Source organism: Cervus elaphus, chromosome 4, assembly GCF_910594005.1.
Source record: "Cervus elaphus chromosome 4, mCerEla1.1, whole genome shotgun sequence".
Classification (NCBI taxonomy): domain Eukaryota; kingdom Metazoa; phylum Chordata; class Mammalia; order Artiodactyla; family Cervidae; genus Cervus; species Cervus elaphus.
In genome coordinates this window covers 55616525-55643422 of record NC_057818.1, presented here as the reverse complement: position 1 = coordinate 55643422, position 26898 = coordinate 55616525, and the positions used below count along the sequence as shown (strand labels likewise).

Sequence of the window (26898 nt, the reverse complement as noted above, 5' to 3'; positions counted from 1 at the left end):
GGTTTAATGAACGTTGAGTGAATAAATAAGTTAAATGAGTGAATAACTAAGAGCAAGCCAGGGCCAGAGTTAGGACTGCAGTCCTGCCTGTACTCTCCCTAGGACTCAAGAATTCTGACCACCTCGTTTGCAAAGATCCAGGCAGCGGAGCCCCGGCTCCTACTACTTCACCCACCCTCTGCTTCTTCCGGGGTTGGGGGTTGCGAGGGGGGGAGAAAACATTAAGCTGAGCCTCCCTTCTGGAGAAACCAGAACTCCATTTCCCATAAGCCTCAGGGATGGGACTACATTTCCCATAAGCCTCTGCTCCCGCCAGAGTCTATGCCCTTCAGCCACAGGGGCAGATAATTGCATCTTTCCTCATCCCCCAACCCCCAATTCCGTACTCTCTACCTGCATATGGTCAGCCCACCCTGCAGCGCTGGTCCCGGCACCCCCTCCTTCCCACCCCTCCTGGTGTGATGAACCTGCCTCAGTTTCTCCAATGAGCGCCCCCTTTCAAGAAGGCTCAATGAACCCCTCTCCCTCCCCTTCCCCTGGGGTTGCCAGTCCCAATTGCGCTGGCTGCGTTTGGGACCCGCGGGTCCTGAACACCTGCTGGGGAACGGGGGCAGGGGCGGGCCGTGCTGGGGATGGGGTGTCTGGGCCGCCTCCGCGGTATGCAGTGAGGCTGCGCCTGCGACGCGCAGCTCCGGCCCAGCCTCAGCGGAGAGGGACGCAACGCAGGGGCCCAGGGACTACAGAGAAGTCCGCGCGCAGGGTGGGCGCCCGTGCTTCCGGTGTGTCTGCAGCTCGGGGTGCTGTGCGGGGGCGGGGGCGGGGGAGTGTGACCCCGAGACGGCGGCGGCCTGGCACGTGATGTGTGCGTCCTTGTCTGTTTTGTCTGCGTCCCTAAGGGACCAAGTTCCAGTCCCCACTCAGCCACTTGCCAGCTGTGTGCCTTGGGGCAGATGTCTGCGCCTCGCTGTGCCTGGTTTCCTCATCTGAACGATGGGAATGGTAAAAGAATGTGTCTCGGAGGGCAGTTGTCAGGATTTAAAAGCAATATGTGTGAAGCGCTGAGAACAATGCCTGGCGCGCAGTTAATGCTCCTAAGAATAAATAAATTAAATAAACTATGATCATGTATCTTCTGTATGAGGCAAGCACCTCTGGTTGTGTAAAGGTTGCACAAACTTATAGAAATGTGGGTACCTGTGATGCGTGTGTCTTTGTATGTGTTCTGTTTGCGTGTATTTGTGTATGTAATGTGTGACTACACTGGGGTAATGTGTTTTTGTAACCTTGTGTGAAATTTGTATACATTTGTGATGTGTGTGTCCAGGTATGTTAAGGTATGTGATGTATCTTTGTGTATCTGTGTGTTCAGTGTGTATGCCTGTGTTGTCTATGCGTGTTTCTGTACGTATAATGTGCGTGGCTGTGTGTATGTGTATGTGATATCTATGTATCAGTGTAATGTATTTGTGTGTGTGTATTTTTGGACATGATTTGTGTAGCTTTGTATATTTTTTGTAGTGTACATCTATACCCATGGGTGAGTTGTGCTTGTATATGTGTAATCTGTATGTGTGACTTGTGTCTCTGTATTCATGTGAGTGAAATGTGCCTGTGTGAGAGATGTGTGTATCTTTGTGTGTTGTGTATTTGTGTGTATTCGCATATGTGATATGCATGTCTCTCCTTGTATCTGCTGTGTATCTGTGTACATTTGTGCACTGGGATACTTGTGTCTGTGCTAGTGTGTATCCTGTGTGTGGCTCCATGCATGTCTGTGTATTTGTGTGATGTGTGTGTCTGTGGGTCTCCTTTGTTGCCCGTTTGTTCGTGGAATGTCTGTGTTCGTGACTTTGTGCCTTGGTGTGTCACCATGGTGTCTGCGTGGATCTCTGTGGTGTGCGTGTCTGTGGAGTTGGGGCTTTACTTTGTCTGTGGCATGTGTGGGTCTTTGTGATGCGCTGACGCTCCTGCGTGGCCGGGTGCATCTGTGCCGGGGGCCGGCCTGCCTGTGCGTGCTTAATGCAGCCCATCATCCCTGCGTCTTTGTGTGTGACGTGTACGTGTCCCCGTCTGTCGAGCGCTGTCCACCTTTGTATGTGCTGTGCTTGTCTGTGAGGGTCTCTGCGACGTGGGTCAGCCATGTGTGGGCTGCGTGTGCCTGTCGGACATCTGCATCTTGGCGCGGAGCACGTGTCCGTGCCGGTGGCATGTCACAGCAGCGTCCGGGCCAGGCACGGTGGGCCCTGGGTCCCCCCACACGAGGGTCTGCTGGTCCCTGTCTGTCCCTCCCCCTCCCCTCCCTCCTGGCAGCCAATGCTACTGGGGAGCCAGTTGCTATGACGACGCTCCATCCTCCCTCCATCCTCCCTCCTCCCACCCTTCCTCTGACAGGCTCTCTGCTCCCCCAATCCTGGCTGCCCTCGGGGGCGGGGCCCTCATTCTCCCCCCCCTTCTACCCTCCCCCCCCACCCCAGCAACCCCGGCTCCCCGGCTCCTCTCCTCTGTCTGTCTCTTCATCCCTTCATCTGTCTGTCCCTTCAGAGAGGGGGAGGGGGGTCCCTGAGCCTGTAAGCAGCCCCTCCCTCCCCCTGTCCTGAGCCTCCTGCCCCTCTCCTGGGCCGGGGGGAGGCCAGGGTCGCGCGGGTCCCCATGGCTGGGGGCTGAGGGCCCGCCCCCCCCTCCTCCCCAGCCGCCACCACCTCCACCTCCCTGCCATCCTCGACAAGATGCCTGCCCCCGGCGCCCTCATCTTCCTCGCGGCCGTCTCCGCCTCCGGCTGCCTGGCGTCCCCGGCCCACCCCGGTGAGTCTGTCGGGCCATCCGGCTGTCCAGTGGCCCCTACCCCCACCCCGGCCTGCCCCGGGGTCTGTCTGCGGGGCTCCGGCTCCGTCACCTGTGTGGCGTCTTCCCGCAGCGAGCCAGGGCCTGGGGAGGCGCAGGAATGGTGCCTCTGTCAGCAGGGCCTGTGGGAGGAAGGCTGGGGGCTGGGTGGGGAGGGGGTCCGTTCGGGCAACATGTGTGTGTGCAGACGCGCGCGCGTGTGTGTGTGTGCAGGTGTATGCAGGAAGCTGGGGAAGGTCAGGGCCTCTGGGAGAATTGGGGACAGAGAGGAGGAATACTATTTCTAAAGGGGACACAGCCTTGGAGGCTGTCTCCGGCTTTGGGGGAGTCCCAAAGCTTGCGGAGCTCCCGACTCTGGACCTGGGGCTCTGGACAGAGGACATGTGTGTGCTCCAAGCGTCCCTAAAAGTGACAGGCCTCAACCCCCGTAACTAGGATCCAGCATGGGGCGAGCACCTGCTCCCAGCTTGCAGCTGGGGGCTCATCCTCTTCTTCAAATAGGGGGTAAGAAGGCTGTCGTGGGAGCGTATTTTAAATTCTGAGTGCTCCAGGCTCCACTGTTACTCCTCCTTCCCTCAGTCCTCACTGAAATTCATCCAAGCCTGAGGGTGAGGTGATGGGGTGGGGGGGGGGGGGTCCCAGATTGGGGCGAGAGGAGGGACCCCACCCCCAACTCACCACTTGAGAAGGCCCCCAAACTACAACTCCCACAATGCCCCGAGCCACCCGGCTCCTCTGCCAAGGGGGCCCCTGGGTTCAGAGCATCATGGGAGCTGTAGTCAAGACTAACTGGACGGGGAAGGGCAAGGAATCCGGGAACCAGGGGCGTGAAGACGCGAGCCCAGCCCAGCCATGTCCCCACAGACGGATTCGCCCTGGGCCGGGCGCCTCTGGCTCCTCCCTATGCCGTGGTCCTCATCTCCTGCTCTGGCCTCCTGGCCTTCATCTTCCTCCTCCTCACCTGTCTGTGCTGCAAACGGGGCGATGTCGGCTTCAAGGTGAGGTGCAGGAGGGAATTTAAGGTGGGGAGGAACACTCCAGCAAGGCCTTTCCTCCGCTACACCCCACCCCCACAACCGGGGGAGCCGGGCAGTGAGTCTGAGAGCCCTTCAGGCCTGAAGTGACAGCAAGATCCAACTCTGGATGGGAATTGGACTGAGATTGGAGGACAGTTGGGAGAAAGGTGGGGATAATATTGATGAGAAGGACCATGGCGGGTCTCAGCCCTGTGTTCTCCCACCCCTCACCCCTCCTGGCCCCAGGAGTTTGAGAACCCAGAAGGGGAGGATTGCTCCGGGGAGTACACGCCCCCCGCCGAGGAGACTTCCTCCTCGCAGTCACTGCCTGATGTCTACATTCTCCCCCTGGCTGAGGTCTCGCTGCCAATGCCTGCCCCGCAGCCATCACACTCAGGTATGGCCCTGCACCTTGACTGGGATCCCGTGGCCCCACAATTCAGGGTGGGAGAAGCTGACAGCCCTCCCTCAGGGAATCAAAGGGAAAGGCAGAAGTGGGAGCCTTGAAATCTTGGAAGCAGCCTGAAGCAACTCCAAGATCATTTTGGTAGAAGCTGTTGCTTAACCCCAAACCAGATTTGGGGATTCTTGTGGAGCAATCCATGGTGAGGTCAGCCTAGATCTTAATGTCAGAGGCAGAGCCAATGGCCGGCTGAAGTCAAGTCATAGGATCTTGGGACACCAAAGGGAAGAACGGATTGGATACTAGAAACTTGTGGGCAGCCAATGAGGAGACTGAGATCTCTTCATGGAATGTTGGGGCAGCCAATGAAAAGAGATTTGTTCTGTCTGCTTTGACCCCGGTCCCCTCTGAGTTAGGGGATGCTGGTGGCACTTGGGAGGGGAGAGAGGCTCAGGTGCCTCCCCTTTTACTGCTCCCCACGCCAGACATGACCACCCCCCTGGGCCTTAGCCGCCAGCACCTCAGCTACCTACAGGAGATTGGGAGTGGCTGGTTTGGGAAGGTAAGTAAGGGGCTGGGGGTGGGAGGTCAGGGCTCTACACAATCCAGGGCGACTCTCCTGTTCTGTGTCCATCGCCCCTGCTCCCACCACTTCTCATCTGCCCCCTGCCTCCTCCCCCTGCCCCCTCGGCCCACCCATTGCCCTCCCCTCTGTTCACCTCTCACCAGCTCCCACCCACCCCATCCCCCCCATCTGTCGGTCAGCGCCTCCCTCCTCACTTCATTGACCACTCCGCCTCGCCATCCGGCTCTCCACGCGTCCGTCTGTCCATCCTTCCACCCGTCCCTGCGTCCATCGGACTCTGGGCCTGTGAGTCTCTACCCTGTGTCTGGTGGGGATAGAAGGGTGGTGGGAGTTGAAAGAAGAGGCTGGAAAGGAGAGGGAAGTTGGGAGCCATACGATGGGGTGGAGGGCACTCCCTGGGATGGGGCTGGGGAATCTGCAGGCACTGATTCCTGGGTCCTCCTTGAGCAGGTGATCCTGGGAGAGATTTTCTCCGACTACACCCCAGCCCAGGTGGTGGTGAAGGAACTCCGAGCCAGTGCAGGGCCCCTGGAGCAGCGCAAGTTCATCTCGGAAGCACAGCCCTACAGGTATGGGGACCTCTGGGTAGACATGGAGCCCTGAAGGCCCGAATATCTGAGTCTGTGCCTCATGGCGGTAATGTTTGGGAGCAGGAGGAGTACAGTGTGGGGTCAACTCTGGATTCAAATCCTAGATGTACCTTTTCCTGGCTGTGCCAATCAATCTAGATCATTTCCCTCCCTGAGCCTCGGGGTCTTCCTCGGGCCAGAGACAGGGACATGAAGGCAGTGTGATGCAGGCGAGGGAAAAGCTCAGCACAAAAGCTGAGCTGGAAATCTGTTTTTCTCCACTCTGAGCCTCAGTATCTTCATCTACAAAGTGAGTCCAGGAAGTCTGAGCAGCCTCATGTAGAGGGCAGCTGAGAGGATGCAAAATGGGCCTTTGCCTGGCACAGGGTCCATGATGGTGGTTCCTTCTTTGGGCCTCTGCCTGTGGGTTAAGAAGGGCAGAATCAGAATCACAGACCAGGGTTCTGAGTGCACTAAATGGCCACTGTCCCCCCACGCCTGTCCCCACTGAACTGGGAGGTCTGGGAAGACAGGACACTGTCCCTCTCCTGTCTGGTCTTCACTCTAAGAGCTTCTAGATCAGGGTTAATTAAACCTCTGCTCATATATGCCCTGTGGGGTACTGAGTGCCCAGGCATGGAGAAGGTGTGTAGATGGGCACCTCTTAACAGAGGGCTGTAAAAGTGAGCTTTGCCCTGAGACTTTATGAACCTTTTCCTCTGAAAACTCCCGTGGTTTCCTGTGACTCACAGGACAAAATCCTAACAGTCCCTACAGCCCACAAGCCCTGTTCACTGACCCTCCCACAGACCAGCCTCAGTGCTACTGTCCTTGCTGTTCCCTCTGTCTGGAATATTGCTCCTGGCTTACCCACCCCCAGTTTCTGATGGTGGGATCCCTTTTCCTCCCTGGGTCTCAGATCAGAAAGGCCTTCCTTTATACACACACACTGCCACCTAAGAAGGGCCCTGGGATGCTCCATCATATCAACTTGTGTATTTTCTTCATCACACATATCTTAGTGTGTCATTATTTCATCCATGTACCCATTGACTTGCCCGCCTCTCTCTCTCTCAACCCATGCTGGCAAGCACCAGCCACATATGGCTATTTAAATTCATCTTAAATAAAATGCAGTCAAATTCAAGATGTCTTTCTCAGCTACCCTTGCCACATTTCAAGAGCTCAGGAGCCACATATGGCCAGTGGTTCCCACGTTAGACATCTCAGATGGAGAACATTCCCACCTTCTCAGAAAGTTCAGGTGGAGAATGCAGGACTATACTGGCAGCTCAGGGTACGTCTTGTCACCCAGCTACAAGCTGGCCCTCAGTAGACGTTTGCTGGATGAGCCATAGACCTGAGAGCAAATCCCAGCTCTGGCACCGTTACCAGCTGTGTGACCCTTGGGCAAGTTACTTTACTTCTCTGAGCCTCCCTTTTCCCCTGAATCCAATGGGAAACATCATCCTGCTTAGCAAGGTTGTTAGGAGGATTTGATAACAGAAGGGGCCAGCCTTGGCTCAGATTAGTAGGTGTGCAATGGATCCAAGCTTCCTTCTACATCTGCCATCCTAAGTCTCCCCATGATGGGAGCTCCAATCATTTTTTTTCAAGCCCCAGCACATGCCGGTGCTTTAGGAAAGCTTTATCTCATTAGTTGTCTCCCAAGCAGGAGCAGAAGCCACTATCCACAACCCCACCCCCCCAACCTCTCTCCTCCCAGGCCCCAGTGTTCTACCCTCCTCGAGCCAGGTTCTGGGCTGCAAGCCCTGGATGTGTTAATCTTTCCATAGACCCTCGGGTTATGTATCAGGGTAAAATCCTTCATTCCACACGATTTTATTGAGCACCTACTAGTCTAAGGCACAGGGGACCTGGCCACATACACAAAAAGCCCCAAATCCTTGTCCTGTAAAGTTCGCCACCTAGTGGAGGGGACACACAATAAATGAGCCAGTGAAGAAAATAAATTTTATCAGGAAAATATCACAGACTGACAAGTGCCTTGAGGCAATAAGGCAGGATGTGATGGAGATGGAGGAGCTCTGGGATGGGAACTGTAGGAAAGGCAGGCTTGACTAGGATGAATCAGTTTCACAAAGCACTGTGGGAAGCGTGTTCCAGGCAGAGGGAACAGCAGGAACAAAGGCAGTGAGGCAGGAGAACGCAGTCGAAATGCAGGACAAGATGAGAATCAATACTGATGTATTTTACCATACTGTCTAATAGTGAGGATCTTTCACTCTGTGCCAGCTCCTCTCTCATCCTATTAAATTTCTTGCCACAACTTTATGAGGGGATTACTATGAATATCCCCATTTTACATTTGAGGGAGAGGCCAAGTGACTTCTGTGAGGTTACACGCCTGGGAAAGGTGGAGATAGCATTCAGAAACCTGCTCCCCCAACCTGACTCTTAGCTACAGTGAGAGGATAAAGGAGGGGCATCCCCCAGTGTTGGGGGAAGGGCAGTGATCTCTCTTGAGGAAAGGATGTTGACACTAGGGGACGAGAAGGACTTTGATGAGAGTGGAGTGTTCTCCACAGAGAGAGGTATACAAGGCTTGAAGCCTAAGCAGGCACCTGTGAGTCTAGGGAGAAGTACACAGGGGTGATGCTGGGAAAGGCAGAGGGGCAGGAAAGACTGAGGAGTGAGCCAGCCTCTGTCCCGGGGCAACTGGGGAGCCATGGAGGGTCATGAACAGGTGGACATCAGGGACAGGCTGAAAGGGAGAGACTGGAGGCAGGGAGGCTGGGAGGAGGCTGGGAAGAGTGTCCAGGAGGTGAGGAGGAGGCTTGAGCTGGGGCTGTGGGAGGGGAGGGGAAAGAATCAGGGGGCAGGAAGAAAGGTTGAGGGGGTGGTGAGCCAGAAGAAGGGGCAAGGAGGTGCCTGAGGGTCTGGCTTGGAGACTGGGAGACAGTGGGATGGACCTGAGATAGGGATATGGGGAAGGAGTGTGTGTGTGTGTGTGTGTGTGTGTTGGGGGGGGGATGTTAACTCTGAAGTAAGGAAAATGAGACCCAAGAAGCTGAAGCAACAGTTTGGTTTTGCCAGGAGGATGGGGTGGGACACAAGGCTGGGGTCGGATTGGAAGGGGTTGTTTCCTGACCCAGGCAACCCCCACCCCCACGCAGGAGCCTGCAACACCCCAATGTCCTCCAGTGCCTGGGCGTCTGCGTGGAGACATTGCCCTTTCTGCTGATTATGGAGTTTTGTCAACTGGTGAGGGTCTGGGGGATCGTGGGGCAGAGGGAGGGGGTGGGGCAGAGGGAGGAGCTGGACCCGGTGGGGGCTCAGGGCCATTCGCAATGACATCATCATAGCGACACCTGTGACAAGATAGCATCTCTTAGATGAGCCCTCAGCGTCCAGGCTTTCTTTGTAGCTCCGTTGGTAAAGAATCTGCCTGCAATGCAGGAGACCAGGATTCCTTTCCTGGGTTGGGAAGATCCCCTTGAGAAGGAAATGGCAACCCACTCCAGTATTCTTGCCTGGAGAATCCCATGGTCAGAAGAGCCTGGCAGGACAAAGGAGCTTGGCAGGCTACAGTCCATGGGATCGCGAGAGTCAACACGACTTAGCGACTAAACAGGAAAACAAGGACCCCAGGTGGCACGCCCTGACTAGCACGTGAGGAGGGTGGGTTCTGTTACTATGTGTTTCTCAGCAGCAGAGGAAACTTAAGCCCAGAGGGGTGGCCAATGAGTGCAGCGGCCGCCCCATCCTTGCCTCAGGTTGGCTGGATATGTCGATGCTTGGGAGGGGGCGGTGGGACTGACCCCTCCCTGCCCTCTCTCCCAGGGGGACCTGAAGCGTTACCTCCGGGCCCAGCGGCCCCCCGAGGGCCTGTCCCCTGAGCTGCCCCCTCGAGATCTGCGGACACTGCAGAGGATGGGCCTGGAGATCGCCCGCGGGCTTGCACATCTCCACTCTCACAACTACGTGCACAGGTGGCAGCCCGGAAGCCACCAGGCAGAATTGGGCCGAGGGGGCAGGGCGAAGGGCTTAAGGAGGGAAGGAGGCTTGAAGGGGGTGGGGTGGACACAAAACGGGGGAAGACCCAGGTTGGGGGGCGAAGAGGCGGGGTCAGGAGCGGTGGGGGCGGGGTTAGTGAGGGAGGCGGGGTCACAGAAGGGAGGGCGGTGTCGGGGAGGGGGAGGAGTCAAGGAGGAGAGGAGGAGTGAGAAAATGAAGACCCACTAGTGCGGGGAAACTGGGCGCACTCTTTTTAAGTAGCGGGTCGGGCTTCCCCAAAGCTCCCCGCTTCTTACCTGGCCCCCTCGCCCGCCCCCAGCGACCTGGCCCTGCGCAATTGCCTGCTGACCTCCGACCTCACCGTGCGCATCGGAGACTACGGGCTGGCCCACAGCAACTACAAGGTGGGGGCTGCCCTCCATCACGACGCGGAAGGGGACAAGTTGGGGTGGGGGGGGTGCCCCGACCCGCCTGACCGCGCCCCGACCTGCCCCCCGCCCCAGGAGGACTACTACCTGACGCCCGAGCGCCTGTGGATCCCGTTGCGCTGGGCAGCGCCTGAGCTCCTTGGTGAGCTGCACGGGACCTTCATGGTGGTGGACCAGAGCCGCGAGAGCAACATCTGGTGAGGGGTTGGGGGGCACAGAGGGCAAGGAAGGCGGAAGTGTCACAGGTTCTACAGATGGGGAAACTGAGGCCCGGGGAGGGGGGCGGCTCCCTGGAGGGTCAGGGCGGGGCTCTGACCTCTCTCTTCTCCCTGCAGGTCCCTAGGGGTGACTCTGTGGGAGCTGTTTGAATTTGGGGCTCAGCCTTACCGCCACCTGTCAGACGAGGAAGTCCTGGCCTTCGTCGTCCGGCAGCAGCATGTCAAGCTGGCCCGGCCGAGGCTCAAGCTGCCCTATGCGGACTACTGGTGAGGGCTGGGCCTGACCCCTGACCCCTGACCTTCCACCTCCTAGCCCGGGATGATCCCAGAATCCTCCACTTCATTTCACACTCTCCCCTGCACACTTGCACCATGTGCTGCCAGCCCTAAACTGGAGTGGGGACGTCCCAACCCCTTCTGCCAACATCTGCTTGCTACTTGGAGGAAGGGAAACTGAAGCATGGAGTGACACAGCTGGTCTCCAAATGTAGTTTCTCTGACCCTAGAAGACCTCTGCTGCTTGCCTGTCTCTGATTCCAAAACTTGTAACTCAACCAGAAGGCCGCCTTAACTGTCACTTAACTATCATTTCCCTACTGTGCCTTGCTGTCCTCTCTTCTTCTAGGTCTCTGTTCCCCCTCTCTCTGAGTCTCTGTCCCTCTCTCTCTGGTTTCTGTCTCCCACCTTGGTCTTTTTTTTTTTTTTTTCTCTCTCTCTTTTGGCTGCAGGGCAGGGCATGTGGGATCTTGGTTCTCTGACCAGGGATCGAACCTGTGCTCTCTGTAGTAGAAGCACAGAATCTTTAACCATTGTACCACCAGGGAATTCCCCTCCCTTGGTCTTGACTCTCGTCTCCCTGGGTGTCTACCCACCTGGTCTCTGCCTCCCCTGGGGACCGCCCCCCACCCCAGCTGGGACTCTGCCTGCTCACTCTTGCCTCCACCCTCTCCCCCAGGTACGACATCCTGCAGTCATGCTGGCGGCCCCCTGCCCAACGCCCCTCAGCCTCTGATCTCCAGCTGCAGCTCACCTACCTGCTCTCTGAGCGGCCCCCGAGGCCCCCACCGCCACCACCCCCACCCCGAGATGGTCCCTTCCCCTGGCCCTGGCCCCCTCAGCACAGCGCCCCCCGCCCGGGGACCCTCTCCTCTCCGTTCCCCCTTTTAGATGGCTTCCCTGGGGCTGACCCTGACGATGTGCTCACGGTCACCGAGAGTAGCGGTGGCCTCAACCTTGAGTGCCTGTGGGAGAAGGCACGGCGGGGGGCCGGTCGGGGCGGGGGGGCACCCACCTGGCAGCCGGCATCCGCGCCCCCGGCCCCCCATGCCAACCCCTCCAACCCTTTCTATGAGGCGCTGTCCACGCCCAGCGTGCTGCCGGTCATCAGTGCCCGCAGCCCCTCCGTGAGCAGCGAATACTACATCCGTCTCGAGGAGCATGGCTCCCCACCGGAGCCCCTCTTCCCCAATGACTGGGACCCCCTAGACCCAGGAGTGCCTGCCCCCCAGGCCCCCCAGGCTCCCTCCGAGGTCCCTCAGCTGGTGTCCGAGACCTGGGCCTCCCCACTCTTCCCGGCGGCCCGGCCCTTCCCGGCCCAGTCCTCCGCATCCGGCGGTTTCCTCTTGAGTGGCTGGGACCCCGAGGGCCGGGGCGCCGGGGAGACCCTGGCAGGAGACCCTGCCGAGGTGCTGGGGGAGCGGGGGGCCGCCCCGTGGGCCGAAGAGGAAGAGGAGGAGGAGGAGGGCAGCTCCCCGGGGGAAGACAGCAGCAGCCTTGGTGGGGGCCCCAGTCGCCGGGGTCCCCTACCTTGCCCCCTGTGCAGCCGCGAGGGGGCCTGCTCCTGCCTGCCCCTGGAGCGGGGGGACGCCGTTGCAGGCTGGGGGGGCCACCCTGCTCTTGGCTGCCCCCATCCCCCAGAGGACGACTCATCCTTGCGGGCCGAGCGGGGCTCCCTGGCCGACTTGCCCCTGAACCCCCCCGCCTCGGCCCCCCCCGAGTTTCTGGACCCCCTCATGGGGGCGGCGGCGCCCCAGTACCCCGGGCGGGGGCCACCTCCCGCTCCCCCCCCCCCGCCGCCACCTCCCCGGGCCCCCGCGGACCCAGCCGTGTCCCCCGACCCCTCCTCGGCCGTGGCCAGTCCCGGCTCAGGCCTGTCGTCTCCGGGCCCCAAGCCGGGGGACAGCGGCTACGAGACCGAGACCCCTTTTTCCCCCGAGGGAGCCTTCCCCGGCGGGGGGGCAGCAGAGGAGGAAGGGGTCCCTCGACCACGGGCTCCCCCCGAGCCTCCCGACCCGGGAGCGCCCCGGCCGCCCCCAGACCCGGGTCCCCTCCTGCTCCCGGGGGCCCGGGAGAAGCCGACCTTCGTAGTTCAAGTGAGCACCGAGCAGCTGCTGATGTCCCTGAGGGAGGACGTGACAAGGAACCTCCTAGGAGAGAAGGGGCCCCGGAAGACGGGGAGAGGTCCCGGGAATCGAGAGAAAGCCCCGGGCCCGAGCCGGGACCCCCCAGTCCCGGAAAGCGGGAAGCAAGCCCCAAGCCTGAACGAGGGCCTGAGCCTCCCGGTAAACGGGGTGACAGTGCTGGAGAACGGGGGACCGAGAGCCCTGGGCGCCGACGAGAAGGTGGCAGAGAATGGGGACCCCGGGTCCCCAGAGAGAGAAGAGCAAGTGCTGGCGAATGGGGAGCTGCCACCCCCAAGGAGAGAGGAGACAGTGCTGGAGAATGGGGTCCCAGGGCCCCCAGAGAGAGAAGAGCGAGTGCTGGTGAATGGAGGACTGACACCCCCAAAGATCGAGGCGGGGTCAGAGAATGGGGGCCTGAGACTCCCCAGGAACCCGGAGAGGCTGCCAGAGACTGGGCCTTGGAGAGCCCCAGGGCCCTGGGAGAAGATGCCCGAGAGTGGGGCTCCAGCCCCCACGAACGGGGAGCCAGCCCCAGAGACCTCACTGGAGAGAGCCCCAGCGCCCGGCGCGGTGGTCTTGGCCCTGAACGGCGGGGAGACAGCCCCTGGCCCCGCTGGCCCAGCCCCCAGGAGCGGGGCGCCGGAACCCGGGACCGAGAGGAGAGCCCCCGAGACTGGGGGGGCACCGAGAGCCCCCGGGGCTGGGAGGCTGGACCTCGGGAGTGGGGCCCAAGCCCCAGTGGGCACGGGGATGGCCCCCGGCGGCGGCCCCGGAAGCGGCGCGGACGCAGAGGCCGGATGGGCCGACAACACGAGGCCACAGCCGCCCCTGCCGCCGCTGGAAGTGCAGCCGAGGAGACTGGAGCCAGCGCCCCTGAGAGTCAGGCCGGAGGCGGCCTCCGAGGGAGAGCCCGGGGCCCCAGACAGCAGGGCCGGCGGAGACACGGCACCCAGCGGAGACGGGGACCCCCCCAAGCCCGAGAGGAAGGGCCCCGAGATGCCACGACTGTTCTTGGACTTGGGACCCCCTCAGGGGAACAGCGAGCAGATCAAAGGTGAGCAGGCTGCCGGGAGCATGGAAGCGCGGTTGGGGGCCGAGGCCCAGCTCTTTCCAAGAGGTAGGGTGAGGTTGAGAAGCTCAGCCTCCCGGGTACCAGGCAGGTCAGACCGCTAAGGAGGGCAGACCCTGGAGTCATACTAGGACTTCCCTGGTGGCTCAGACGGTAAAGCATCTGTCTACAATGCGGGAGACCCAGGTTCGATCCCTGGGTCGGGAAGATCCCCTGGAGAAGGAAATGGCAACCCACTCCAGTATTCTTACCTGGAAAATCCCATGGACAGAGGAGCCTTGTAGGCTGCAGTCCATGGGGAGTCACACTACCTGGTCTCAAACCCTGGCTCCGCCCCTCTCTAGCTCTGTGACCTTGGACAAACTTCATGCCTCAGCTTCCTCATCTGCCAAAAGCAGAAGACAAGGATAGCACCCATCCAAGAGGATGGCGAGAGTTACATGAGTTAGGACTTCCAAAGCCTTTGACCCAGTGCCTGGCACTTCTAAGCACCAGCCGTTATATCACAATTCATGTCAGTCAGGGATCGAGAACTCAGATGCTGAGGGAGGAAGGGTGACAGATAATATAAGGGAATGAATGAATGAATGAACAAGAGCTGGGAGATGTGGGGTGGGAACTGGGAAAGAAATGCAGCCATTTATAAGCTTCATTCGGGAATGCCCACCCAGTATTGCCAAATCTGCTGCTTTCCCCCTTTAAGCCAAAGTTCTGGGTGTTTTAATGGTGGAAACAAATTCAAACGAAGCCTCTCTGTGGGCTGGGCTGCTAGTGCATGTTCTCTTAAACTTTCCACCAAGCTGAAGTACCTCATCAGTGTGCCAGGCCTCTCAGGTGCCGGGCTCTGAGCTGCCCAGGGCTGGGACCCAGGGAGCCTCAGACCCTGCCCTGCCCACCGTGGTACTGGTGGCCTGAGAGCCTAGGAGAAATGCCTTTTCTTGAAACTTGAGTTTTGACAGGAACACAGTGGCTGTTTTGTCACAGAGAAGGGACAGTGTAAGAGAAGATAAATGGAGAGTAAAGATAAATGGCCCCTGTTTAGATGTGGACATAGGAATAGTTAGGACTCCAAGCTTCCACTGCTGGGGGCATAGGTTCGATCCCTGGTCAGGGAACTAAGATTCCTGCATGCCATGTGGCGCAGCCAAAAAAAAAAAGAGAGAGATTAGGGACTGTGGTTCCACTCGAATCACCTGGAGGCCTGATTTCCTGGTATGAAAGTTATACTGGTATGACCCGGCCAGTTTCATATTGGCAACCTCACAGCCACACTTGAGGGAAGGGTTATCATCTCTGTTTGCCAGAAGAGCCTGAGATTCAAGAGGGAAAGGTCACGAAGGGGACTGGGCCCAGAACCTTCCTCAAACCCATGGTATTAGAATACTACCCTTTCCTCAAGGTTGTTGTGGAGAGTTTGCAACCAACTGTGTCAGAAGAGACCCTGGGCCACATGAAAATGACAGAGGATGAGCAACTCAGATGCCTCAGAGGATCTGGGGTGGGGGCGGGGAATTGGTGTTTGGTGAGAAGAGACTGGGAATAGCCTTAAAAAAAACAGCAACAGTGAACTTCTACTCATCCTTCATGAGCCCACTCAAATTTCCCCTTCCCAGGGAAGCCTTCCTGATTTCTAAAGACTGTTACCCTGTACTTCCTCTGGGTATTCAAGCCCCTGATAGCTCCCTCTATAAAGCTCCACCCCACCCCATCACCTTGAGATGAGTGGTCAGGGAAGGCTTCAATGAAGAGGCAACTTATGAGCAGACATGAAGGAAGTGAACCAGGTGGACATCTGGGAGAAGGATGTTTCAGGCAGAGGACACTGAGATGGGTACTAAGTTGGCATGTTCAGAGAATAACAAAAGGCTGGTGAAGCTGGAGCAGAGTGAATGAGGGGTGCAGAGTGACTCAGTCCACATCCACCTTTCTCCTTGTTCTGCCCTGATCCTCTTCTCATTCCCACCATCGCCCTGCACAGGGCCTGCAGAGTTCACTTATGCAGTAATGGAGGGATGGGTGGTCCCTGTCCATTTACCAGTGAGGAAACGGAGGCTCAGAGAGGGGGACCTGCTTGCCTAGGGACACATAGCAAGAGAGCAGGGTAGGCTTGGGATTTAAAGTGAGGTTTCCTCCTCCAGGGACCTAAAGTCCTTTCTCTTAGCAGACTAAGATTAAGGAGTCGTAGGGCAGAGAAAGGACCTGGAGATGGTTAGACACCCCAATTTTCTGGCCATGCAGGGCCAAAAAGGGAAAGAAAGTACCTTGGTCAACATTGTATAGCAGGGAACATTCATTCATTAATCCCACAAATATTGACTGAGTACTTCTGTATACTTGGGGCTTGGGAATGCAGCCAGAGCGAGCACGACTCAGTCTCTGTTCTGTGGCAAGGCAAACATTAATCACAGTGCCGCAGAATTAGAGTTCTGTACTGAGATCAACTGCTCGGAAGGAGAGGTGTTTGGTACTATGCAGTGCAGAGCGGGTAGCCTGGCCTGACCTCCTGGGAGATCCCCGAAGGCTTTAAAAGTCCAGACAAGAGCTGGATGATGCACAGGACTTGAGTTCTGTAAGGAATTTCCAGGCAGAGGGAACAGCCTATGCAAAGGCTCAGAGGTGGGAGGAATGGGGGGTGGCCCATGTGGCTGGATGGAGGTCAAGCCAGAAGGAGGGGGCAACAGAGCCAGGAGAGGTCAGCAGAGCCTGGGCACTGGGGTCTGATGGTCCTGGGGAGAAGCTGAGGCTTTGTGCTATGGGCACTGGGGAGACAAGGGGAGGGTTAAGCACTGGATTAGGGGGAAGATCGCTCCCCTTCTGCTGGGAGAACCCCAGTGCAACCTTTTGGTTCACAAGGGTGGAAACAGACTGTGCCTCAGATTACCTGAGGACACACAGCTAGGTGAGAGGGCACGCCTCAGTTTCCCCGAGAACTGGAGCTCACCGAGTCTCTCCCCTCGCAGCCAAGCTCTCGCGACTCTCGCTGGCGCTGCCGCCGCTCACGCTCACGCCATTCCCGGGGCCGGGCCCGCGGCGGCCCCCGTGGGAGGGCGCGGACGCCGGGGCGGCTGGCGGGGAGGCCGGCGGGGCGGGGGCGCCGGGGCCGTCGGAGGAGGACGGGGAGGACGAGGACGAGGAGGAGGACGAGGAGGCGGCGGCAGCGGGCGCGGCGGCGGGGCCGCGGGGCCCCGGGAGAGCACGGGCAGCCCCGGTGCCCGTCGTGGTGAGCAGCGCCGACGCGGACGCGGCCCGTCCGTTGCGGGGACTGCTCAAGTCTCCACGCGGGGCCGACGAACCCGAGGACAGCGAGCTGGAGAGGAAACGCAAGATGGTCTCCTTCCACGGGGACGTGACCGTCTACCTCTTCGACCAGGTGCGCTGCGGCTGCGGGCCCGGGACGCCCCGGGGTGGCTTCTGCGAAGGGGCGGGGCCTGGATGAAGACTGCGTCTAGGTTGGGGCGGGGCCTGCAGGGTGAGGGCGGGGCGCGGAAGAAACTGGCTAGGGAATGGGCCGAGACTTGGAGGACCGGATGAGGCCTTGAGTGTGGGGGCGGGACCTGGAGGAAGGCCACGCCTCGTGCTGGGCGGGGCTTTCAGGCTGAGGGTGGAGGCTGGCTAGGGAGATAGGGCGGGATAGGGCGGGGTCGGGGGGTAGGGCCCAGTCCAGAGCAGAGGCGGGGCCTGGGGTAGGTGTGGGTGCTGGAGGGCTAGGGAGAGGCCTGGAGAGGAGAAGGGACCCTGAAGAAAAGCGTGGTACCTGCTAGTCAGAGGCTAAGGAGAAAGTGGACGACTTCCCTGGTGGCTCAGTGGTAAAGAATCCGCCTGCCAATGCAGGAGATTCGGATTCAATCCCTGGGCTGGGAAGATCCCTTGGAGAAGGAAATGGCAATCCACTCCAATATTCTTGCCTGAGAAATCCCATGGACAGAGGAACCGGGTGGCCTTCGGTCCTTGGGGTCGCAAAAGCGTCGGACCTGACTTAGCGACTAAACAACAACAAAGGAGAAAGTGAGGATTAAGGCGTGGTCTGCAAGTGGAGGTGGAACCTAGTGAAGCTCGGGGCGGGGTTTGTTCACCAGCGCTCTAAGGATGTGGAGCCTGAAGGGCGGGCTCAGAATGGAAGGGATCTTATCCCCTAGGTGCGGGCCATGGAGAAGCTGCAGGTAGGGCTTAGAGATGCTGCTTGTAGTGTTAAGATGCTAAGTGCAGTAAGTGGGTTCAGGGATGGGACAGAACTAATGAAATGGAGATTGAGGATTGTGTTAAAAGTAACTAGCCTGAGAGTTTACTGTTGAAGAGAAAATGGTGCTTGTGGCCTAGGGTGGGGCATACTAAGGTCCTGAGATGAGTGAGAACAGGGTCAAGAGCTGAGGCCTAAGGCACTGAAACCAAGGGACGAGGCTTGGAGGGCTGGAGCGGGGCCACTTCAGAGGGTCGCTTAGGGGCCCACAGGAGCGTCCGGAGGTGCTCACAATGGGTTAGGGGTTTGGAAGACCATAGGGCCAGGTAGTTCTGCGGCCAGCACTTGGACGCCTGCAGCAGAGATCTAGGACATGGGTAAGGTCTTGGATCGCGGCGGGACTTACAGAGATAGTCTTGGCTTAGGGGCTTCCGTGGAGGCAGCGCGTTAAGGAGCTCAGAGGCAGTTCCTGCGGTGGACTGTGTAGCTGTGGTCTAGGGAAGAGCCTCAGGCTGGGGTGAGGTTAAAGCTAGCCTGCGGCTTCGAGTAGGGGATCTTCAGAGAGAGAGAATGTGAATTGAGATGCCTGAAGCCCCAGAAATGTCAGCGGGGTTTGTTGCTTGTTGGGATGCAGTGAGTGACAAATTCGTCCCCCTCCTTTCCTCTCCTGCCCTCACAGGAGACGCCAACCAACGAGCTGAGTGTCCAGGGCCCCCCCGAGGGGGACACGGACCCGTCCACGCCCCCAGCGCCCCCGACGCCTCCCCACCCCGCCACCCCCGGAGATGGGTTTCCCAGCAACGACAGCGGCTTTGGTGAGGGGCGGGGCGGGGCAGGGTTGGGGGCGGGGCCTGTGGCACCAGCAGTGGTGGGCGGGGCCTGCCGAGGGGCGGGGTCGGAGGGCAGAAGCTGATATTGCAGGGCTGAAGGAGTGACTGAGGGGCTGACTGCCTTCTCTCCTCATCTCACCCACGCTAGGAGGCAGTTTCGAGTGGGCGGAGGATTTCCCCCTCCTCCCCCCGCCAGGCCCCCCCCTGTGCTTCTCCCGCTTCTCCGTCTCGCCTGCGCTGGAGACCCCGGGGCCCCCCGCCCGGGCCCCCGACGCCCGGCCCGCAGGTACGGTGCTTCAGATCCTCGGCCCTGCCTCACCTCTGCCAATCTCCCTCTGTCCCCATCTCTCTGCATTTGCCTGCCTCTCTCCCAGTCTCTTTCTTCCCTCTCTCTCTGACTGTTCACCAGTGAAACCCCGCCCACCCAACTCTGGAATCAGCTCAGACCAAGAGATGTCTATCAGATGGGTTTAGGGAGTCACGCCCTTGTCTGAACCTCAGTTTCCCTTCTGTAAGGATCCCCTCTTAGTCTTGTCCATGGTTTTGTTTTTTTTTCCCACTGCGCTGCAAGTGGGATCTTAACTCCCCGACCAGGGATGGAACCTGCGCCTCCTGCAGTGGAAGTGCAGAGCCTTAATCCCTGGATCACCGAGAAAGTCCCAGATTATTTCTTTCTTGTTCTTTTTTCTCTTTTTCTTACCCATCTTTGGGCTCAGATTCCTGTCTGGTACTTGCGTGATTCTGTTCCCCTCTCCGTTTGAGGGGTACAGGTTGTCAGAGGCAGACAAGGAGACAGAGCAAGTCAGGAGGCTCAAAGCTAGTTGGTAGGAACAAGAGCAGAGAGGCCAGGGCTGGGGATTCCCATAGCGATAACAGCAAGCACTCACATAGACCCTAGAGTTTGCTTGCAACATCTTAACCCATTTAATCCTGCCTATGATCCCATAGGTTGGATTCTAGTCTCATCCCCATTTTGCAGAAGAGACAACTGAGGCTTAAGTATGGAGGCATGAGGAGCCAGGGTACAAACCTAGCTGAGTCCATGCCTTCTCCAGCAGTCAGCGTTTGTCCGGTTCCTTTCTTGAGTTTTACTTATGTCATATTGCTAATCCTCACCCACCTTGGGGGAACATCCTGGGCCAGGCAGGTGGAGGTGTTCCCAGAGGACAAAGCTAAATAGGTGGAAGGGGCAACTGGCTCTTTTCAAGGAGGGTTCCATGCCTGGCTCCGCTACACTGGGCCTGAGTTCAAGTATTGGCCCTGCCACTTCTTGGCTGGGCCACTTAGGGTGAGTCGCTTTCTCTCTCTGTCCCTCAGTTTCTGTAGAATGAGGAGGATAACAGGATCTAACTCATAAGATTGTTAAAGGGATTAAATGGCTTAATCCTCCCTTTGCATGCAGCAGTGGTCTTTAACTGGTAGCTGTTACTGCGTTTAATTAAGTAGATGCTTACTGAGCATCAGCTATGCAGGCGCTGGGTGAGGGGGATGTTCCATGCTGGGCAAGATCAGTGAGCCCCCCCCTCCATCCCACCCACAGCACTGACCCCACAGTCCCATGGTGAATGAATAAGTGCAAAACTCAGGGTCGCTGAGAAAGGAGATGCCAAGAGGAAAGGATTTTGTGTCCTTGGTGATGGAAGGGCCCTTTAACCAGGGACTTGAGGGGTTGGTTGTTGTTAACTAGGTGAAGGGGAAGGGGACAGTGTTCTGGCCGATGGAACAGCTTGCCGAGGGCCTGAGGCAGGAGGGAGCTTGGCTGGTTCATGGAACAGAAGGGAAGTGGTGTGTCTGGGGGTTACTTGTAGAGTGGGGCAGATGGAAGTGGGTGGGGGGAGGTGAGAGAGAGCAAGACGGATCTTGTGGGCTTGAAGGTGGGCTGAGGGGAGGGGGCTTTGTCCTGGGGGCCCTAGGAAGCCATGGGAGGACTGTGAGCATGGGAGGAGCAGCTTCAGTCCCAGAGGTAGGAAGACTTCTCCCGGGCCTTGTGGAGGCGAAGGGAGGCAGGGAGGCTGGGGAGGAGGCCAGGGTGAGTGTCCAGGAGGGAGAGAAGACATGCAGAGTCAAAGGCAGGAGGAACCAGCTTCAGGCTGATTCCTCACTTGGCAGCATCCTAAGATTTCACCCCCGAATGTCACTTCCTCCCAGAGGTCCTCTCGGAGGCCCCCACAAGGACAGGGTAAGATGGGTTCCAGGGCATGGGGACACCGGCCAAGTGGTGAGTCAGGGCTGAGGCTGGCAGGGCCGGCAGTCCGGGATGACTTCACCTTTATTCACCGGGAGACAAGAGGGAGGGCCGGCCAGGTCATGCAAAACCCCAAATCCGTTTACTCAGTCCTTAGACATTCCCACTGCAGCTGGGCTGCTGAGCTGGTTTTTAGAGACTATGGCTGGGATGGGGGGCTAGGCAAAGCCCCCTTCTGCCTCAGACCCCTGTGCTCGGCCTGGCTCTGTCAACATCACACATATTCCCTGGGTGCCAAGTGATGCTATGAATCCCAGAGCTTTCCTACTCCTTGAAAAAAAAACACAAGGGTCATGATCCTCATTTAAAGAGAGGGAAACCACAATTTCTCTGGCAGTCCAGTGGTTAGGACTCCACGCTTCCACTGCAGTGGGACCTGGGTTCAATCCCTGGTCAGGGAACTAAGCTCCCATGAACTAGGCAGTGCGGCCTAAAAATAAGTAAAATAAAACAAAGAGGAGGGAAACTGAGGCTCAGGGACTGGGAGTGAGGGTGATGACTCAGGTGAGAAGTATGAGGTGTAGTGGGAGGATGTCTGGCATGTAGCCCTCGTCAACAGTCTTCACCCCATGGGCCTCGGTTTTCCGGATCTGTTGAATGGGTGAGGGACTCTCCTTTCATGAGAGGGGTCGTGGTGGGAAACTTTGGCAGAAGCCTTTATGCAGGGCCTCTACTGGACGCTGGGAATGCAGCAGTGACCAAGTGCAGTCCCATCCTCTCAGGTCTTCCATTCTACAGGGGCAAGCAGACCAGAAGCTAGCTCTTTGACAATGACTGAGATTATCCCAGAGGAGAGACATGAAGGAACATAACTATAGTTCAGAGACTTCCCTGCTGATTAGGACTCAGCGCTTTTTCTGCTGAGGGTCTGGGTTTCATCGTTGGTCAGGGAACTAAGATCCCGGAAGTCATGCCGCATGACAGAAAAAAACAAAAACAGAACAAAACAATCAGGGGTGAGGAACGACTGCTTGACTGAGAACAGCCGGAGAAGGCCCCTGAAGAGGGCGCACGTGGGTGGAGGCCTGAGTTCTATGGGAAGGGCTTAAGGGTGTGCCAGGTGGTGGGAACAGCCAGTGCAAAGGCCCTGGGGTAGGACTGTGCTTGGAGGAACAGCAAGGAAGGAGACCAGTGTGGCTGGAGCAGATTGAGTTGGGTGGGGGTGGGGGGAGTAAATGAAGACAGAAAAGAGACAGAGCAGACAGACCATGGGGGTTTGTGGGCCACAATGAAAACTTGGCTTTTTACTCTGATGAGCCAGAAGCCATGAGCCTTTGTGCCTAGTAATCCCATTTCTTCCTCTTCTTCCTCCATCCTCAGGCCCCGTGGAGAACTGACTCCCCAAAGACCTGACCCCCCGGCACCCCCAGAAGAGGGGCTGAGAGTAGAATCCTCTGTGGACGACGGAGCCACTGCCACCACCACAGACACCGCCTCCGGGGAGGCCCCCGAGACTGGGCCCTCCCCCTCCCCCACCATGTGCCAAACGGGAGGCCCTGGCCCCCCACCCCCTAGCCCCCTGGACGGCTCCCCTGAGCCCCCTGACCCCCTTGGTGCCAAATGAGGCAGGAAACCCCTTGCCCCTCCCTGGAGAGCCGCCTTTCTTGGAACTGAACTGAACTCTTTCGGGCCTGGAGCCCCTCTGCACAGCGGAGGCCCCTCCTTACCCCCTCCCAGCCCCAGACAGGGGCCGCAGGCTTCGGGGACCTGGACCCCCCCATCTCGCGTCTCCCCTTCTCCACTCCGGCCTGGCCCCTGGAGGGGCCTCTGGTTCAAACCTTCGCGTGGCATTTTCACATTATTTAAAAAAGACAAAAACAACTTTTTGGAGGAACGTGGGGCATGTGTGTGTTTCAGGAGGCAGAGGGGAGGCTGTCCAGATGTGTCCATTCTCACAGCTCCATTTGACAGATGGGGACACCGAGGCTCAGGAAGGCAGAAATGCCTGTGGGGCAGAGACCCTGGGCTTCCAACTTCTTTGGATCTCAGCTCTGTGTCTGGTGTGGGCATCACTGACTTCTACCACAGTCTCAACTTAGAATTCAAGAGGGGATGAGGAGTGAGTGAGGGTTCGGGAGTGGAGCAGAGCCAGGTTTCTGCAGGGTGGCCTGTGATGGTGGCCAGATATCCCGGGGCCACTGCTGCTGACGAAGGTGCTCAGAAACAACCTGCCAGCACCCACACTGGATCGTGGCCACGTCCCACACACCTCAGAACGCACTGCCTGTCCCATCTAGCTCCCTGCCCACAGTGACTGTGCCTCAGTTTACCCCTTTCTCCATGTGACCACCTACCTCCCTGACATTCTCTTGCCTTCACCTTAATCAAAATTCTTCACTGAAATTTTGTTTTGTTCCTTTCCCTTCAGCTCCCCATTCCACCCGGCCCCAGTTTGGTCTTTATTTTCCCATCTCTCCATCTGTGTCTTTTTCTCAGCCTTTCTTCCCATCTGATTCTATTTTTGTCTGAGCTTCTCCCCATCTCCACCTTTTTTTCTCCTTGTCACCTTCCTGCCTCAGTGATGTCTTTCTCCCATGGCTTTTTGTCTTGATTTCTTTTTCTCAACTTGTCCTTGACTGATCCCATCTCCATCTTTCTCTTTTTTTCCCTCTGACTGGGTTTGTCTTCTGTCTTTGCATCTAGGATTTCCTGGCTTCCACTTATCTGTGCCCCCGCCCCCCTGCCCTATACCTTGGTACCCAATTCATTTGTATCTTTGAGGGATGTAGTTTGGAGAAGGGAGGAGGTGGCAGGGTCAGGAGACTCAGCTGAGATGCTGTGTGGACTCCTGGCTTAAGAATTAAGGTGATGAGAGCATTAGGGTCACATGTACATTGTGGAGGATGGAGAAAAGGTGAGAGGGTTAGGTTTTGCCTCTTTCCCCTGCTGCCACTGCTGCCACATTTGGTGTTTCTTGAACTGATATGCAGCGCATCTGCCCAGGGTGGGTGCTGCGTGGAGCCCAGCCAGGTTAGGTGCAGTGAAAGCCCAGGCTCCTGGGTCTCAGGGAGGAGGCGGCTGGGGTCCTGGACTCATAGATCTGAGGGTGAAGGGGTAGTATTAGTTCACTAGGGGTGCTGTAAATAAGTCCCACTAATTGGGCGGCTTCAACCACAGACATTCTCTCACAGTTCTGGAGACTAGATGTCCAAGATCAAGGTGTCGGCAGGGTTGGTTCCTTCCGAGGATGGTGAGGGAAAATCTATTCCAGACCCGTTTCTTACCTTCTGGTGGTGGTCTGGCAATCTTTGGTGTTCCTTGACCTGCAGAAGCATCACCCCTATCTCTGCCTTCATCATCACATGGCGTTCCCTCCCTCTGTGGGTCCAAAATGTCCCTTTGTGTAAGGACACCAGTCAAATTGGATTAGGGCCCACATGAATGACCTCATCTTAACCAATTGTATCTGCAATGATCTATTTTGAAGTAAGATCACATTCTGAGGTACTGGGTGTTGGGATTTCAGTATCTGGATCTGTGGGGGACATGGTTCAACTTGTAATGAGGGGTTTGGGAGTATGGGGTCCTGGGAGAAGAAGAAGCCGGAAGCCAGAATTTCTCAGCGCTTGGGGAAAAGACCGATTAGCGGGACAACTGAAGGACAACTTGGAGGTGATCTGAATGTTCTACGGGCATCTCCAGCTTAATTTGGCCAAACAGAACCATTGATTTCTCCCCAGTAAAGCCCCTCTTTGGCCATCTCAGTAAATGACTTGGTTGCTCACCGGTTGCTCAAGAGGGAATCCCAGAGTTGACCCAGCCCTCTCCAAGTCCTGCTGGCTCCTCTTCAAAATGACTCTCATGGGTCCAGGTCTCTCCACCTCTACAGTCACACCCTTTTATACCACACAGCCTCCTAACTTACCCTCCTGCTACCGCCCCTGTTCACCTCCAAATTATTCTCCTGCAGCAGCCAGAGGCTCCTCCTGCAACATCAATCCAAATACATCACTCTCCTGCGTCATACCCTTGGAGGGCTTCCCATTCTAGCTAAAGATACATTCAAAGCCCTAACACGGCTGTCCAGGCCCCAAATGATTGGGCCCAAGCATCCCCTTCACTTCCCATCACCCCGTCCCCACTGCATCACTACTGTACACGCACAATGAGCTGCTGTCACTTACTCCAACATAATATACTTTTCCCTGCCTCAGCACAAGCTACTCGCTAAGCCTGGAAAGCTCTTCCGGGGCATCTCCACTGAGCCAGGCACTTCTGTACAATAGGCACTCAGTACCTATGGGTTCATCCCATGTATTCTGTGTGGAGTCCTGTCTCTTTGTGACCCAATGGACTAGAGCCTGCCAGGCTCCTCTGTTCCATGAAATTTTCCAGGGAAGGATATTGGAAAGAGTTAAGTCACTCAGCTGTGTCCGACTCTTTGTACCCCTCTGGAGTGTAGCCCACCAGGCTCCTCTCTCCATGGAGTTTTGCAGGAAAAAATGCTGGAGTGGATTGCTATTTCCTTCTCCAGGGGCTCTTCCAGACTCAGGGATAGAACCTGCATCTCCTGCACTGCAGGCGGATTCTTTACCCACTGAGCCATCAGGGAAGTCCGTGGAGTAGAACAGAATAGGGGGAAGATTGTGGTGGGACTCTATTGATCCAGGGACCTCATTTCCCATGACTTTCTTGGGTCAACGGCTCCATTTCCATGGAACCTTCCAGGAGTTGGGAATTCTATTTCCTCATTTGGGAACTCCATTTCCCATCAGCCCCTGGGTTTGAAATGATCAGGCTGGGTTTCCTTTCTCAGTATGTCGAAGCACCTATGAGATGGAGGAGGGGATGGGGGATCAGCCTAAGGGCAACCAAGTCTCCAAGTCTTAAGGAACTGCATTTCCCAGACCTCTGGAATGGTTCTCCCAACAGTGGGGTGGCCAGCACTGCACAGCTTGCTGGGAAGTGTAGTCCAGCAGTCTCACCTCAGAGCTGTTAACAGCGTTTAGGAACTTTCTTGCCTGTGGAAGCCTTTGGCTAAGGGAAGGGCCAGACCTTCCTCACCTCACTGGCAGCACTTGACAATTAGGTATTCGGTCCCTCGGGGACACAAAGGACACAACAGTTGGAAATAACTGCAGTAAGTCTGGCACATCCAGGGACAACGGGCTTCCCTTCCAGCCTGGGCTGGGTCCTGGGCCTGTCTGGCGTTGTGGTTTTTTGTACTAAATCCCCCTCAGCTGCAAGTCTGGACACAAGAGAGAGACACGGGCCTGTAGACACCCATCTTGGGGTCCATGCGCTTTTGTTCTCTGGGGACACCCCAAGCTGGAAGGCACACTCCAAGCAGGAAGGCAGCAGGGGACAGACCTGGACCTGGCTCAGGGGTACCCCACTCTCCAAGGGTTCACCCTCAGAGAAAGTGGTCCTTACACTTCAGGAGGTTGTCAGATTCCTGGGAAAGATGTTATAAATCTGCAGGTTCTCAGCGCTATCCCTGCCTGGTGTTAAAATGACCTCCAAAGGATGATCCTTGGGTGGCTGAGAAACCTGGTTCAAATTGCCCAGAATCCCACCCCCAGCCCCGCAGCCCCATTCCATCTACACCGGGCAGACACAGTCCATTTCCGACAGCACTGACTTCTGGCCCATCACCCTGAGCAGGGCCTTCCCACTCGCTGTACCCAACACTCCAACCTTCATCCTTCCTTTTTCCACACTCATCCTTCCACACCCTCCCAGAGCCGTCCCCCTTCAAAGCTCTTCTGGCTCCTAGCTTTGGCCTCAAAGCGTTAGCCCCGCCCATATGTGTTGCTCCTCAAAGACGACAAGCCTGTGGGAGCAAAGGTGGAACAAGTGTGTGTCTGGATGTCAAGTAACGTTTAGAATGAACGGAGCACCTTGTCCCGGAAGCTCCGCATACCTGCAGTCAGTGCCCTGCAGCTCTAACTGAAAGCTAACTCCAGCCACATAAACTTCTCCCTTTACTCCACCCTCGCAGGCTACAGGTGAGACCAGAATGAGCCATCGTGGAGACGCACCCATGGGGCTACACGGTCAGCACCGTTTTCACACACGTCATGAGAGCTACCAACAGATCAGCACTCCGGGCCCTGGGCATGGATGGGGGTGCTGGGCCAGCTCCGTCGAGCACCTTAGCTCCGTGAACCCCAAGAAATGAGGTGGGTCTGCAGGC

The 26898-nt window shown here is 57.4% G+C and overlaps 1 protein-coding gene across 1 annotated transcript; it reads left to right on the top strand.

Moving 5' to 3' along the window:
• The first annotated feature begins 2467 nt into the window (after positions 1-2467).
• LMTK3 (lemur tyrosine kinase 3) lies at positions 2468-22596 on the top strand. The gene is made up of 15 exons (XM_043899695.1): positions 2468-2802; positions 3706-3839; positions 4104-4254; positions 4746-4822; positions 5297-5415; positions 8553-8640; positions 9220-9368; positions 9713-9797; positions 9897-10018; positions 10157-10306; positions 10995-13495; positions 16471-16880; positions 18367-18502; positions 18666-18803; positions 22083-22596. Exons 1-15 carry the CDS (start codon positions 2727-2729, stop codon positions 22097-22099), a joined length of 4353 nt encoding a protein of 1450 aa, XP_043755630.1. The 5' UTR covers positions 2468-2726; the 3' UTR covers positions 22100-22596.
• Positions 22597-26898: the final 4302 nt, after the last annotated feature.

Excerpts from the sequence above, each read along its gene's own strand:
- LMTK3 (XM_043899695.1), top strand. The coding sequence starts at position 2,727 with ATGCCTGCCCCCGGCGCCCTCATCTTCCTCGCGGCCGTCTCCGCCTCC. Across the intron at positions 9,369-9,712 it reads TCTCACAACTACGTGCACAG|CGACCTGGCCCTGCGCAATT; the intron begins GTGGCAGCCCGG and ends GCCCGCCCCCAG. Across the intron at positions 9,798-9,896 it reads TGGCCCACAGCAACTACAAG|GAGGACTACTACCTGACGCC; the intron begins GTGGGGGCTGCC and ends CCCCCGCCCCAG.